The following is a 16,509-nucleotide window of genomic DNA, read 5'->3' as shown; positions in this document are numbered from 1 at the left end:
AGGGTCCCAAACAACCTCTGCTATGAATCTATAAAATCAATGAGCTGGTTTGAACAGCAATACATTATTTTCCAATGCTTAGAGGCATAGAGACCATAATATTTCAAATGTCTTACTGGATCATTACTGTTCTCTGTGCTGCAGGTGCAGCAACATTTAGAGGCTGTTTGCCTCACCTTCACCAAACATGGGGTTCAAACCCAGAGTACATCCTGAAAAAAAAATCCAAATGTGTTACCATATTTAGCATTGTGTCCTCCAGCAGAGGACAAATAGTCTCAGCAAAGAGTTTCATCTGTCCTTCTAACTAAGTAAATTCATTATATAGAGCTTTGTAGATGCAGGACTAAAACTGCCCCAGACAAGCCACAACACTATTCGACCAGTATAACATTTTTCCTCATGTTATGTTTGCCAGCAATGTAAAAAAAAAGTAGATATTTAATAGTTCCTGAATTGAAAAAGGGGCAAATATTACACTTGTAAGCAGGAGTCACTTTGCGTCTTTATTCAGGAAATAGGGTATGAAAGGAGGTATATTCTCATAAACGCGCAATGTTTTGTAATCAAATTAAAAGATACTCTTGATTTTTTCTTAAATTTTGTTTTCAGACTGTCTTCATGTCCAACAGTCCTCATCAAAAGCAAGACACCAACTAAGAGGTGAGAGCTCTGACAACAACCTGGAATAGCAATGGTAAATACCTGATTTTATCCTCTCATTTTGCAACATTGAATGCTATTTACCTTTTGTGGACTAATATCTGAAAATAAATGAATAACAAGTCAAATGAAACAAATATTAGTCCTCAAAGGGCAAATGAAAAGACATTAGCTTTCTTTACTGTATAAGCCTTTATTTGTAAAAAGTCTGTTGTTTGAATGATAACCCTTTTTATACCACATACTTGAACACCTTGTATTTGTAAAAAACACATTTTGTTCAAACACCTAAAAAAGCTGATTGACACTATAACATTAATTTGCACTGACAAAAAAAATACAACTTCATACTACACAAATGTTGATTCCATGAGTACTGATACTCCAAATGAAATCAAACACCTTATTAAACAACTGAATCAAATAAGCGCCCAATGTGAACAAAACAATTACAGTACAAAAACCAAATGCATTTTTCTTCCAGTGCCAGTATATCAGATGAATTACATTTCCTTCTTATGATAAAACAACAACAACAGTAAGAATAACAATCCATAACAAATGCAACAAATACAATAAATCAGAAATGAACACAGAAATGAATCAAATCATTTACTAATTAATATTGAAAAATAAATGGGCTGTTGGTCTTGTGGGTTTCTTTCTTTCTCGTTGCCAATTTTTATAAAGTGTTGGAAAATCTTTCTTACTCACTGGTTAGACATGAGATAGTCTCCCTGGTATGATTTTTCAAAGAGGGAGGTATGCTGATGTGTAACTGGTAATCAGCACAGCTTCTTGCAAGTATCATCATACAGTAATTGACAACAGACCATAACCAGAGGCAACTTATTAAAGAGAAAATACAGGGAACACCCACTCAGTGTGCAATCACATGGCTTACGTTCAGATGCTACTGCTGAGCATCCTTTACATCCTTTGTAGTTGAAGGGCGATTGATGTTAATGCTTATGCTGAACCTGATAAAACTACAGCATGCACTTGGTGCATCTATTCCAAATTATGTGATTTACAGTAAATACATAGTGCAGAAGTACATTTTCATGATTCGCACGAATCACATCATGTACATTCTACGTTTACATTTTTCCTCCGGTTTGTTTCACAAGATTTATAGAGCTGACTGTAAAACAAGTGCAATTTGAGCATGTAAACACTGAATCCTTCTTTTCCTGGCTGTGGAGATGAATCGGATGGTGTGGAGTAAAAAAAGATATGAAAATAAACCTTTCAAAACTCAGGTCATGCAAAACAAAACCTACAAGGTACATACAAAATAATGAATGCACCAGCAGAAGTTCTTCCAACAGTGAGGAGTCTGTCAGCCTTGTTCTGGTGTTCGGTGGATGAAATTTTCTTGCATGTTTGTGGTCCACTCTTTTATTAGAGGTTAGGTTCCATGCTATTTATAGCTCACAGGAATAGTTTTGTGTTCACAGGTTCAGCCTATCATGCATATCTTTCATCGGGAGCGGTGTAATCCCAGATGAAACGCCCTGACATGAAGACTGGGGTCAACAGAAAAGTGACATGATTTATATCTTTTACCATTTTAGATCCCAGCTGGTAATTAGCACTGGCGAGGCAGTATAATCACACTACAGTACTGGGCTTAATTTACTTGAACAGAACCAAGGGACATTTGTGTAACATTTTTTTTTAATCTTTGCATTTATCCAGGGGTCAATGTCCTATCAATACCCTCACAAAAGCATAACATATTTACTTCCAGGAGCTAAACTGCACTGAATTCTATTGTAAGCAAGTGAGCAGCTGCACTTGGGCAATTGGCTAAGTGCCTTGCTCAAGGGCACACATGACTGTCTTATTGAGGAACAGGAAAGAACATCCCTCTCGCCTTCTTAAGGCTATCCTGCTCCTCTAGCCTCTATAAGCCAGCTAGCCGATCATGCCCTATATAGTTTTAGCAGATTCCTGGACGATTCTGTGATTTCTTGATGGCTGAGGTAAACGCTGCAAGTATACTGTGCTGAAATCTGCCGAAAAACCTAAATTCAGGTACGGTAAACAGGAAAGCCCAACTAGAGAATTTCATTCAAGATGGCACCATCCCAGTCGCTGACAGTGAACCAAGGCAAACTGTAATCTGCAGCAGCATTAGCCTTGTTCTTGAAGGAGCAGGTGATCCAATACAAGCTCAGAGCCACCAGAAACTCCATCACTGTGAGAGGACTTTGCATTGATTTCTCCATTATTTTGTTTACACCATGTATTTCTTGTGTTTCATTTTTTAGGTTTCGTTTGCAGAAGTATGCCAATGCTAGAGAAGCGGTCCATGCCATTAGCAGTGAGGCTAGCTGGTATTACGAACTGCCATGTTTTTGTTCATGCATTAAGAACTATTAAGTGAAAGATATTATATTTACAGTACAATTCACATGTAATTACACATATACACTAGAGGCAAGAAAATTCACATTGAAATCAGTTCAACACTTTTTTTTCTCCTCCTCTACTCCTTGAACATATGTGTGAAAAGAAATCTATCTTCTCTCTTGTATAAGCAAATATACTAAAGTAAAAGCATAGAACAGAAGATCCTCACAGCTTTTGGGATGAATGTGCTGATCTCATGTCCAGAAAGCAGGTAATACATGTTCTGAGTGGAATGAGTGGTGAGTATATTTTGCAAGCATGCAAGGGCTGCTAATGTTTCTCTGTAATTGCTTGGAGTTCATTAAAGATATGCATCAACTATATATAAAAAAACAAACAAGTTAATACCTGAATAGGCATGTTTGTATTCATTTCTGGGAATGAAACCGACCTGAATGGGAATTTGATTCTTAGTTTGTGTTACAAACTGTAAGTGCAAGTTGGAACCAGAGAGTAGATCGATTAGGATTCTTTAGTTATTATTTTAGATAAAACAACACTGATGGTTGCCTTAAGTCCCATGTTTTTAGAAACAATGTGTGCTTGTCTTGCACTGGAACAAATAGCATCCTCTGGCCTCACACTCTGACTCTACTCTTAACAAAGATCCATCATATTGCCTTTGAACAGTTTGACGGGCTGTTAGTGTGCAGACCAGGATGAAATGATGCAAAAGAAAAAAAAACTTTGTAAAGGGTATTTGAATTAACATTGCATTCATTATCATCTAACTATTACCACCTTGCTTTATTTTTATTCTAAAGGACAAGGTTACCTGAAACATGAGCGTGAATGTGCACATCCGTAATCACCACGTCTATATCTGAATACCCGGACTCAGACGCATAAATTCACTCCTACCATCATATACCACCATATATACTGTGGAAACACAATCAAGATCTGCTCTTTATCTTATTGCAAAAACCAATTGGGAGAAAGAGAATCATATCTAGTAATTACTTCATTGCAGCATCTCAAATGAGAGGTTAGAATTGCAGCATGCATATCTCAGGGATGTATATTGTTAGTTAAAGGGGAACTCCACCGATTTAACACACCAATGTCTGTTTACATGTCTTGGGGGTACTACTGCATATGTGAAAATGTTGTAGAAAGGCTTTTGTTGCTATAAATTTCAAGTGAAATCAGCATTGGTTGGGTCTGAAGACTACAAGTTTGAAAGTGAAATAAATCTGGGGGTGTTGAGCATGGATGTATTATAAAATCGGATACAGAGCGCTCACTCAGCCTTGCAGCCACTTTCTCCCAGTGGCCAGTTGTGGTATTGCAACAAAAAAAAACCCGGCCCCAAAAAGCATCTTCCCTATAGACCACCATTGTAGACTGTTGATAGGACACAGTGAACTGCAAACAAGGTCATTTATGACTCTCTCTATTACGTATTTGTTGTTTTTGTTTTATCCACAGAGGTTCTATATTTGTAAAATAATAAAGTGATTTAAAAACCTGTGATGTTATCACAGTGTTAAGCCTGTGGGCTAAGCGGGAACTTGCAGGTGGGGCCAGCGGGAGAAACAATGTGCATATTCAGTGGGCGGCATAACGAAAACCCACAAACTGGAAAATAATTTTTGCCATATGTGACAGGCAAACAACTCTCATTGGACTGAATAGGCGCCATAAATGTAACCAAGTCTTATAATACATCCAGCGTGGAGTTGAGAAGAAGAAGTGAGCTAACCAGACTGCTCGTCATCTCTGCTCGAGGCTAGCGCCTCGAGGCTACATTAGCCGCTACTAACATAACACATCCACATTGAAACAACTGATGCTACAGTATTCAAGTTCATTGCATTTCAATCTTGACTCACTTTCATTTGGCAACTTTTGAAGAACTTTGAATTTGTGCAGATGTGCCACCATTACAGCATTTACCAGTCACCTACAGTATAATACTGAATATGTATTCTCTATATAACACAGTAGAAATTTCGTTTCATTGTGGCACTTGTTGACTCACTGTCAACTTTGTTCCATAAATAACAACAAATTTACTTTCTTCACATTTAAGACTTCACTATGTTTTGGTCATTTAATCCTTTGGACCTCACAGTTGACTGGGAGACAAACAACAGATTGTTCGGCTGCAGACAGAAATGTAACACTCAGCTCAGTATGTCTTTCTATTACTCTCATCCCAATTTTCTGTATATTTTCATAGATTACTGGACATTAAAGGGGATCTTTTTTTCTTTCTTTTTTTCCCTTTTGCTTCTACAGTACAATGACAATGATGCATAAAATTTAAACAAAAAGAGAAACTGGGAACACAGCTCGGGCCACGTCACTGTACAAACGTCAGTCTGACTTACGGAGACAAATTGGTTTCTGATCAGTATTCCTTTTTGAAGACATCTTATGCAAACTACACCCTGCGCTCCAGAGGGGAGTGGATATTTCTCATGATAAATTGATTACTCTGCAGCCCTTCCATCTTCCCCCTGTCCCCATGTGTTTGTGTACTGTATGTGGACATTTCTTTCATGTTCCCATTAGTATTTCTCAGGAACCTGTGTATTCTAATGAGCCAATCTTTTTTGTGCTTTGGGACCCAATAGTGGAATTGGTTGTAACTCTGAGCCTGTTTGTGCCTGCAGTGAAGATGACACTGAGGAAGTTGCTGATCTGCACTTCAGATGAAGCTGAACAGGCCTGGGATTTAAATGTATTGTTTTATTTACAATGCCCACTTCAATTTCATTATTTAACTTTTATTTGGTGGCTTAATTGGATTCCACAACCTATAAATATGTGATTATTCAGTCTAACTTACCCCAAAAATCAAGGTCCTACACTTTTATATCCTTTTGCTAATGAACCTGAGTACTGGAAATGCAGGGTGTGTGTATGTGTGTTTGAGAGAAAAACAAAAAAATAATGCATATGGATTATAGGCCTTTTGGTCGTAATTTCAATTCATGGCTATTTATCACACATTTCCTCCCCCAAAATCACTGCATCATTCCTGATTAGGCTGATGTTTATGATCCTCGGGGTTCTGAGCGTTTGTGTGATGGCACTGATTGAGTTTGAGTATGACATGTTAAACTCCTCTTCTCGCGTCTTCTGCCCGAGCTGCCCATTACTATCCCAATTAAATAATCTTGCCTTCACAAACTGCGACTCCAACACAAATGCTCAACAAACAAACAAAGAAATACTGTATACTGAATGACAACTGGTCAAACTGCGGGCTGATATGTTGACTCTTTTGAATATACATGTCCTTACATCTTTGCTGTGGAATAATTTCAAACGAATCACAAAAGCAATCCTCCCATTTCCTTATAGCAAACACAAAGCAGGATATGACGTCAATGAACTCTGCATCTAAAGAGCATGAGAATCAATCAATAGGAGGAAATAAACAGTACAAGTATACTTTCATGAGAATACTGAATGATAAAATGTATAGAATATGTTTTTTTTTTCACACAATCAAAATGAGTAATGCATACCTTTGACTCTTTTATCTCATAATGCCCTACCTCAAGAACATGTTTCGACACTCTCTGAAATCACAGTATTTTTCAAGACAAAATCATATCTACAATAATCAGCACTTGTTTTTCAACCATAATGAAAAAGACCCCCTCCCTCCCCCCCAAGGACATGTTTCTAAAAATAACATGAGAAGAGAAAGGAACACAAGTTTGCGTTGACTCTGGGCGGGAATGCTGCGCTCAAATATCCCATCCGCGCGGCACTCTAACGGCGCCCATTAGGCCAGAGCTGATGTCTGATAAAGAGAACAATATCACTTCAAAAAACCCAAGGAACAACACATAATCCAAACAAGGTTGCTGTACATAGTAGAACCGGAGATTTCCGTGCATGTTATCCATGGATGGGCAGGGTTGTGGGGGGGTGGGTTGGGTGAGGACGGCGGGGGGCAAGGGGTGTCAAGGATCTCACTCAGCTGATGCCTGAACAGACGAGCCACCACTGATTTCATGAGCTGCAGTAGAGGATTTTTGATTACAATAAGTATCAATAAAAAGTCAATGGGACTCTGAGACATCTTTTCTCTCTCAAGAGCTTTCACTCTCTCTTTTTTCTTGTTTTTTTTTTTAGCAAAAATATCATGCAGTCTTTAGTTCCAAAAATCCCAGGTGGGATCTTGCGTTTGTTTGTGTGTATGTTTCTTTCTTTCAGGAGGAAAAAGAAACCCAAAGCCTTGAAATTCTTCTCTCACAATTATTCTTAAACATTCAAGTCATCCTATTAATACTTTGTACAGCAGAAAGGTCCTTCAGATTTCACACGTGTATATATAAATATAATATATAGAAATATGCATATACATATGTTCAACTTGTATATGTGTATACATATTTTGGAACTGTATCAAAGCCAATTTAATGTGCTCTCAAAATATGGCCCATGATTCCTAGTGGGATGCACATCAATTCACATAGTACAACCAGTAGATTAGGTTGAAAAATCCAAAGGTGATAGGGAAAATGACCCGGGACCACTTGTCAATGGTGCTAACATCTGACAGGTTTGGGATTTTCAACTTGAGCTTAGAGGAGCGTCGTCGTAGCCGACAATTGGCCCGGCTCCGCATGGCGCTCCGGTCCAGCGAGTGGTGGCTGAAGCCATCTCGGGGTGTCATGGGCTTCCTAAATTGGACCCCGGAGCTGTCGAAGGACATGACTGAATTCCGAGAGTCACCGACGCTGCTTCCCACGTCAGAAGGCATCACTTCGTTGTTCATCTCCAGCGTGGTGAGGAGGATGTTTCCATAAGCATCCACCTGCGAGGAGAGGGGAACGACACTGAGAGTCAGTGAGGGCTGAAAAGTCCAGCAGTAGCCCCAAATTCCCTCAATAATGAAACTTATATTAACCCCCTCCCATCCCCCAAGCTGTCAAAATGCAGGGATGATATGGAATGTCATTTCTTGCATGCCACAAAAATAGTTAACAAAGGAGACTGTCCTTCCCCATAAAACGACCACATATGTCGTTTGTACAGTAGCTTATTACGACACATATTTATGTTTATTGTTAGGCAGCAGCCTCTAGTGGCATCTAGCGATGATTATGACGGAAGTGAGGATACACACATGGGAGAAGTTAGCCTATAGTACTTTTTGCCACAAAGACATTTCTAGCAGAAAGATTTAGTAGTGGGAGTAGTATTAGTAGTAATAGTAGTAATGGAAAAAAAAGACTTGAGTATACTGGGAGCAATTTGTGGTTGATGTATAGGTATTTAGTGGGTTTGTGCCTGGGAGAAACCTGTTTTCAGACTTAGGTGACTTATCACGTTCTGTTTTATATATATATATATATATATATATGTATATATATATATATATTGCAGTTTGGTTAGGATTAGGCTGCAAAATGACTTGCTTAGGTCAAGGCAACAAGTCTTGAATTAAGTGGATGGAGCCGAAAACTTATTTTGAGCCTTACAATGAAGATTAAAACACCTACTAAGTCTAGATTAGCCTACCAACATTATTTACAGGTCAGAATGAGCCTTTATTAATATGGTTTTGTCAGAATGCAGCAAGGACCCAAGTGCAAATTTGAAATTGAAAGCTGGCCTAGCTGGGGAAAATTCAAAACTTGACTTGAAGTTGGCAAAATTTAGAAGTAAAGGCGCCGGGCCGTAAGCATTCGAAAGCTATGATGCATATTTTAGTTGACTAATAATGCCCTATATAAGCTTCACATTTTTACATTGGAAGAATACAAATTGCTTTGGGCCAACACCATTGATAAATGAAAGGTAGCTGCTGCAGATGGCCTCTGGAGCCACAGTTTACCTACCCCTGCCTTAACTCAAGCAAACTGACCGTTTCACAACAGTTAGAGGGTAGAAACAAACGACATATGTGGACGTAGGGGTCGTATGGGTTGCATAAAAAGTGACACAAGTAGTTTGAACATCCTAACTCTACTGTGAGGGCTGGCCTACAGCTGATATGATTTCTAAATACATGTACCCCAACTTTTCTTTGTTCCTCGAGATACAGATTTCTTCGCTGTGTAAATGACCTGAAGGTGTTGGTTTGAAACGGCACGGAAATGGAGTCCTTGCAATGTGAAAGAAAAATGAAGAGAACATTAAAATGGCTATAAAATTCTGGCAAATAAGCACATTTTCTCAAAATTACACAATGCATAAGACATAAAGTTAACAGTAAACAACTTTGGATAAGCATAGCATTTAGTACTTCACACACAAAAAACAAGGGAGGGGGGGCTTCATTCAATCTGACCACTTCAGCGTCTGCCATTGCCTAATAAAATTGCATTCTGCATTTTTAAATTAAGTTAAAAAAGTAAAAAAAAACATGTTAAGATACAAGGTAGCAGAGTGAGAATGAATGAAGCCCACAGCATAAACATAGACAACAACCTAAATAAGAAATGAGAATGTTTACACCACTGTTGAGCTAGATGAGTAGCTATCTCAATGAAAAGGGCTATGCTCGATAAAAAGCAGTCAGTGCTCGAGGTAGAAGCAATGGATGATGGTTGGTGAATACATATTGGGCTGTGGTGGCATCAGTATACTTCTGGAAGATTACTGCGGGGAATACTGCATAGGTGTCTGTGGATAAAATGGCTAGAAATCTCATGTGCACAAGATAGCTGTTTTTGTACATGAACTCTGACTGACACGGAGAGCAAAAGCGAAGTAGCAAATGACGATGCAAACCTGTTCCCTCAGGCGCTTCTCTTCGTATCTTGTGCGCTCGTTGTTGACTTTGTTCAGCCTCTCATTGATTTTCTTCTGTTGCGCAGGGCCCCGGCCAAAGAACACATAATTTACAAAGGCATATTCGAGCAGGGCCAGGAACACAAACACAAAACAGCCCATGAGGTAGACGTCGATGGCTTTCACATACGGAATCTTTGGGAGAGTCTCCCTAAGGTGGGTGTTAATTGTTGTCATGGTAAGCACCGTAGTCACACCTGAGTACAGCAGCACACACAGAAACAAAAAAGATTGCACTTTAAACATTTAGACACAATTTCTAATAATATTTATATTACTTTGCATTCTGAACGAGTATGTTAAAGTCAAAAAAATCCTATCAGCAAAATATACATAACATTAAAAAGTTAAAGTAGTTATTTAGCAACATAATGGTTCTTATTTATATGTAATATGATCATACATCATACTATTAGTACTAATAATGCATCAGCAGTGGTGGAATGTAACTAAGTACATCTACTCAAGTACTGTACTTGGGTACAATTTTGAGGTACTTGTACTTTACGTGAGTATTTCCACAAATGTAGTTTTATACTTCTACTTCACCACATTTTAGGGGCAAATATTGTATTTTTTACTCCACTGCATTTAGCTGCCAGCTTTATTTACTTTTCAGGTTGAGATTTAACATGAAAATGATTATGCCTGTTCATAAGTTAAACCACATAAAAGTATTTTATTTAGCTAAAGTTAGCCGTACCTGGACAACAGAAAAATGCCTCTTTTATAAATGTATAAAAAATATATTCAATAATACATTGAGAATATATAACTTGTCTGGGTTACTTCTGATACTATAAGTACATTCTGATGCTGATACTTTTGTACTTTTGAAAGCAGGTATTTATACTAAAGTAGGGGATCCGAATACTTCTTCCACTACTGTGCATCAGCACATAAACAGCCTTCTAATGCTGTTGCTGCTGGTAAGGTGTAGCTAATTATAAATATTTTATATACTGATTAATCTGTACCATGATATTTTGTAGGATGATGTAAAATCTGAATCTGCTGTGAATAGAGAGTTAAGTGAAGTAGAAGTATAAAATAGTAGAAATACTCCAGTAATACAAATGCCTCAAAATTATACAGTACAGTTCTTGAGTAAATGTACATTCCTGGTATTGTGGATGCATTGTGAAACTCACTGGGTTTTTTTTTTTTAGCATATTTGTATGGTTTGATGATTAAGCCAACTGCAGTAATATGATAATATATTGTCAGTATATATGAGTGAGTCTCTTTATTATACACAGTAATATGTTGAATGTCATAAACGTCACAAAAGCAGTGAGAGGGTAACTGAGGATGTGGTTGGATATTGTGACATTCTGTTCTTTAGGATAACTGGGACACATTTATTATGAGCATGCATGTCCCTCGGGCTTACTCATGGTACGCTATTAGTGCTCTCAGATTGAAATATTACTCATCACTCCATATTTGTTCATCTGGACATCAGTGTGTCTACACAGCACTGCTGGACTTGAATAAAGTTTCATATGGCAGTAAATGTAGACTATGTATACAACAGTGCTGAACATGTGACAGCCACACGCTAACAGGGACAGTTTAATAATGGTGGCTGAGTCTTACCCAGGGCCACCCGAGCTGCAGAGGCATCATAATTGATCCAGAAGGAGACCCAGGAGAGGATGGTGATCAAGATGGAGGGCATATATGTCTGCAGGATGAAATATCCAATGTTCCTCTTAATCCTGAAACTCAGCGAAAGCCTTGGATATGAACCTGTAAGGAGAAAGAATGGAGTGATAGGTGGGCAAAGGGCAGGGGCAGAGTGAAAACACATCAGTGTAAAAAAAGGAGAGAAGGGGGAAATGTTGGCACAACTTAAGAGTTCCAAAGTCTGCACTTTGACAACGCGCAGGGTAGTCATTTCTCCATTTGTTCAGATGGAGCACTTAATTTCCCCAAAGCGATGGATTCCTTTCCAGGGACAAGTTCGATTCCAATTAAACATGGCAGAAAGTCGCAAACACGGCAGATTTTTCTGCAACCCCCTATCTCAGCAGGCAGCTCCAGCATCCCTCTGAGAATTGTCACAGAGAGCAGCTCTGCTTTTCTTTCACGCTTTCTCTGTCCTCTAAACATTACCAAAAGGGCATTTTAGAGGTGCATAATTGCAACGCATGCCTTTACACTTAAAGAGGAAGGAAAATACACAGTGTGTGGTGACACGGTAGTAACTCATTCCATTTTACATTTTGCAGGAAAATATCAGCTGGTTGTGCCAAGACATTAATTGGTCTTTTGACTGCACTATAATTTAAACAACCACAACAATACAATGCTGATGCAAACAGCAATATATACATCAAATCAGGATCCCTCTGCTTCAGCTATAACGAGATATTTACGAGGTTGGAAACAATACAAATTGCCCTAAACATAGTTAAATTCCATTCTATGTATTCTATCTACAGTTTTATTTCCAACATGTCACCAAAGAAAAAAGGCTTCAGATAAGCGTGATGGTTTTAATCTAAAAGGCTATTTGCTATGGGGAACACACAATGATGAATGACCTCATCATCTCCAGGTTCCTGTAAATCTTTTAATGAATCAATACCTTAGCATACATACTTCATCAAACCTGAGACAAGTGGCTTAGATCACCCAAGTACTTCCTAGATTAATGTGCACACGTTTCATTAAACTCAAACATGAGAATCACACTTGAACTTTACTTTTGTCTTTTGGTAGCTGGAGCTAACTGGAATAAGATTACTGACACATTGGCACAAACATTTTTTATTACTAATACATCATTTTTGGTTGTTTCATTGGACTCTTTTGTCCTTGAACTTTTTCTGTGTGTGATCTCTTCAGTATGTCAGATTAAAAATACTGAAAACATACTATGTGCCATCACCACACCCTGACACATATGCCCATAGACTAATAGACTAAAAGTTAAATATGCAAAATCTATGGTAACTTATGTATGTGTTGCACTGTCCTGTAGTTTAAACAAACATTATGGACATAAATCCTCTCAAAATATCTCAATCAGTGGCAAAAGAGCAATTTAGCTTCTATGCTTAAAGCTGAGGTAGGCAGTTTTCTGCAAAAAAGGCAAAAAAAAAAATCCAGAATTAAAATATATGACACCTGCAGCTCTCTCCTCTCTGTCTCCCACCTAACAAGCATCAGCATATGCACATTGATGGTTGATATAGTAACCAATACTATTTCAATCATCTTGATTATGATAATGATGTCGTTATATAGCCACAATTCTATGAGAATTTATTTGAAAACTTTTGACAAATACAAAGGCTCATGGCTGTTATTAAGTCTTTGGCTACAGTTAGCAGGAGACTAAACTATCAGAGAAATGCAAAGAAAATATTGCTTATAGTTAGGCCTGTCACAATAGCACATTTTTAAGGACGATATATTTTCCCAGAAACTATCAAGATAAACAATCATATTGTTGTATCCATGTCGTTTTAGTTTTATAATGATATTAGAGCATAATAAGTACATCCTTTTCCACAGCAATTAATTTTTAAATCTCGAGAATATTAAACATTGGAATTGAAATGTGGAAAAGAAATATTAAAATATCCTAGATAAATAAAACATAGATAAATAAACTACAACCAAAACAAATAAAATAGACTTTCAGGCTCTGTTAACAAAACATTGCACTGAGAATTCATTACGTATTATATTATTTTATTATTAAAATAACATATAAACAGCTGGACTGGCTGATTGGGAAATATAGTTGTTTTTTTTCAGCAAATCGTACTGCCTGTCAAACATTTGCAGCTTAACTTTAAACACAACACAAAAAAGCACAAAAAGTCATGCATGTAAACGGCAATATATTGAGTCCAGAGAAAAACTATCGTGTCCATTTTTATACATCGAACAATAAGTCGATATAGTAATTATTATAGTTATAATTATGTGACAGGCCTACTTATAATTGATCTTTTTGCTAAATGTGAGCATTCTGAGACAAACAGTTATCACAGGGGAAAAAATATGCAAACCACCAGTGCCTCATAACTATCACAGGGCTGACACATAGAGACAGACAACCATTCACTCTCTCATACACTCCTATGGGCAATTTAGAATCACCAATTAAACCTAAGCTGCATGTTTATGAACTATGGGAGGAAACCTGAGGACCTGGAGAGAACCCACGCTGACACGGGGAGAACAAGCAAACTCCAAATAGAAGAGCCACAGACCAGAGTCAAACCTGTGACCCTCTTGCTGTGAGGCAAAAGTGCGCAAAGAAAAGTTGCAAAAAAGAAAAGGAATGCATTTGCATTTATGTACCAACGATTCCTGCATATTTGATGTGCTTAATTGAAGTTCTGATTCTAATAGGAACACTGATGAAGAATATGATAAAATATGTCGGAGAGCAATTACTGTAGCTTTTATGACTCACTGTTTGCTACTTCAGTTGCACTTTGTTTTTTCTGCAAGTCAGTGCACATTTTATAAATATGTGGAAATGGCCACCTACAATCTACTGCACTGAAAAGGAAATTGTCTTCCTGCACGACCCAAATATAATCATATTCCCTGCAGTGACAATGACGTATTTACTGATGCCCCCACTCACAGAACTCACAGTGGAGACTCGAATCCAGAGGCGTTTATACAGCATGTAAGAATCATTTTGTGTATGCAGCGGACACTTTCAGCCTAATTGGAAGCATTTTTACCTGTGGTAAACCTGACCTCCCTGGACACCAAGCGGATGTCTACAATGGAGAACTGAGGTAACTCTAACTTGTCAACGCCCGTCACAGCGTTGTCTCCTCCTTGCCAGAAGAATTTGATGTCATCTGTGGTATATCCATCTGTATCAAGGTCAGGGCAAATCAAGGGGGGAGAGAAGGGAGAGGGAAATAAAACATGGAGTGTAAGTTTGGTGAGGAAACAGCCATTAAAGATTATGTTTCTCAATTTAAAGTCTGTATCAAGAGTATGGATAATGAGTGGAGGTTGCTTTGACAAATCAAGTAGTTATTTTTATCCACCCTGTTTCATTAGAAACAGTCGGAGCTAAGCAACATCACAACATACTCAGTGATGGTATCTTTATATGTTGACTATTGCAACAATCTCATCATCTTAATCTTAACCATCCTAACACCCAACCAGAAAACAAACTAATGGGAACAAGACTCTTTGGACATGAAAAATGTAAAATTCCAAATAAAAAAAATAAAAAACACATGTAATATAAACATGAAACATTTTTAGATACTATTTATGTGGTTGAGGAACAAGATCCATTGTACATTGCACAGCACCCAGTGATCAGTGTGAGATTTGTCAATGTCCACAACTGTCACTGAGATTAAATTTGGCTCTTTAGATTCTTATTATTGCCAATATTATTCCTACCATGCTGTATTTACCTGATTACTAAATATCTATTTATTAAAAATGTCCAATAATTGTAACAAACATGAAATTCTAAATTAATTCAATTCAATTTCAAAATTAAATTCATAAAAACTTGTATAGTTTTGTAATTGTTTACAATACAACTTTTTTCCCATTAATATACATTTCTACCTATTGATAGAGGGTGTGTCATATGACTATTTTGGTGGTACTGCATCATTACTTCTTTCTGTTTCATAAGACCTCTAAAACTGAGTAGAATACATTGTATGATTAACGATTACTCGTTGACGTGTTTCCCTGAAAGTTATAGCAACCAGAGAGCATAAAGGTTATATGATGACATTTATAGACGGATAAAACGTACTATAACCTGGAACAAATTTATACATTCCAGAGGGTTTCAACATTGTTGGGAAAAAAAACTTGGATCATGTAAGCACACAACTCTTCTCATCTTTGGACATTTTAAAGTGGAAATGTTGCATTTTATACCTTTAACCAGGTCCAAAAAAGTGCCAGAGACCAGGTCAGGTTGAGTTAAGCGCAATTAATGGTTCAATGAGAAATCAAAGCTTTAGTAAATGAATCCTAAAGATGCATTTCTCCAGAAGGACCATGCAGCACCAAAGACAGCAGTGAAACAACAAAACCTCCGTCAGCGGAAAACATTTCTACCTAAGACTTAAATCTGTCTGTTCGCTCAGCCTGCAATCACATGCTCCACCGTCCAGACTCCTATGGAGCTATATCACTGCATGCATTACCTGCTGCATGAATATTTATTAACATGTGTCACTTGGTATGGCGCTCCCACACATTCTCAACTGGCAGTGCAATTGAAAGTGACCACAGCAGTAGATTTATGTCAATAGGCCAGTATGCATTCACTGCAGAGCAATTTCTCAGTCCGGGAAGTGTTACTACATTTCACATCCTACTACCCCACGTCCAGACCTGGATGGCATTAAACTCACTAAGGGACCAAGATTCATTACCATTAAATCTCCTTCTGAGGTTATAGGCTAAGGAAATGTGACATTGTCCATGAAATTGAAACAACTGCCTGCCTAATCAATCAAACTAATGGTTAATGTGCATGACTCCAACTAGTGCAGAGCATTGCATGAGCATAAACAGCAGATATTCTTGCAACTTTTTAATTCATGGCATATCCATATTTCATTGCGTACTGATGTCCCCGAGGGTAAACACTCTGCAGTTTTATCTTGAACAACAAGAACCACAAATATC

The 16,509-nt window shown here is 37.8% G+C and overlaps 1 protein-coding gene across 2 annotated transcripts in view; it reads right to left on the bottom strand.

The window, feature by feature from the left end:
* Nucleotides 1-7,414: 7,414 nt before the first annotated feature.
* gabrb4 (gamma-aminobutyric acid type A receptor subunit beta4) overlaps nt 7,415-16,509 on the bottom strand; it is a 57,870-nt gene continuing 48,775 nt past the window's right edge. Inside the window, exons 6-10 of one of the 2 annotated variants that reach the window (XM_059351562.1) lie at nt 14,565-14,702; nt 11,446-11,598; nt 9,787-10,043; nt 9,068-9,157; nt 7,415-7,864 (exon numbers count right to left, since the gene is read on the bottom strand). In XM_059351562.1, coding sequence (XP_059207545.1) covers nt 7,511-7,864; nt 9,068-9,157; nt 9,787-10,043; nt 11,446-11,598; nt 14,565-14,702 — 992 coding nt within the window. In that variant the 3' untranslated portion in view covers nt 7,415-7,510. The remainder of the gene's footprint in view (nt 7,865-9,067; nt 9,158-9,786; nt 10,044-11,445; nt 11,599-14,564; nt 14,703-16,509) is intronic. The other variant, XM_059351563.1, reaches the window with a different exon arrangement.

Source organism: Centropristis striata, chromosome 15, assembly GCF_030273125.1.
Source record: "Centropristis striata isolate RG_2023a ecotype Rhode Island chromosome 15, C.striata_1.0, whole genome shotgun sequence".
In the NCBI taxonomy this organism is placed as follows: Eukaryota; Metazoa; Chordata; class Actinopteri; order Perciformes; family Serranidae; genus Centropristis; species Centropristis striata.
This window is presented reverse-complemented; position numbering and strand designations above follow the sequence as displayed.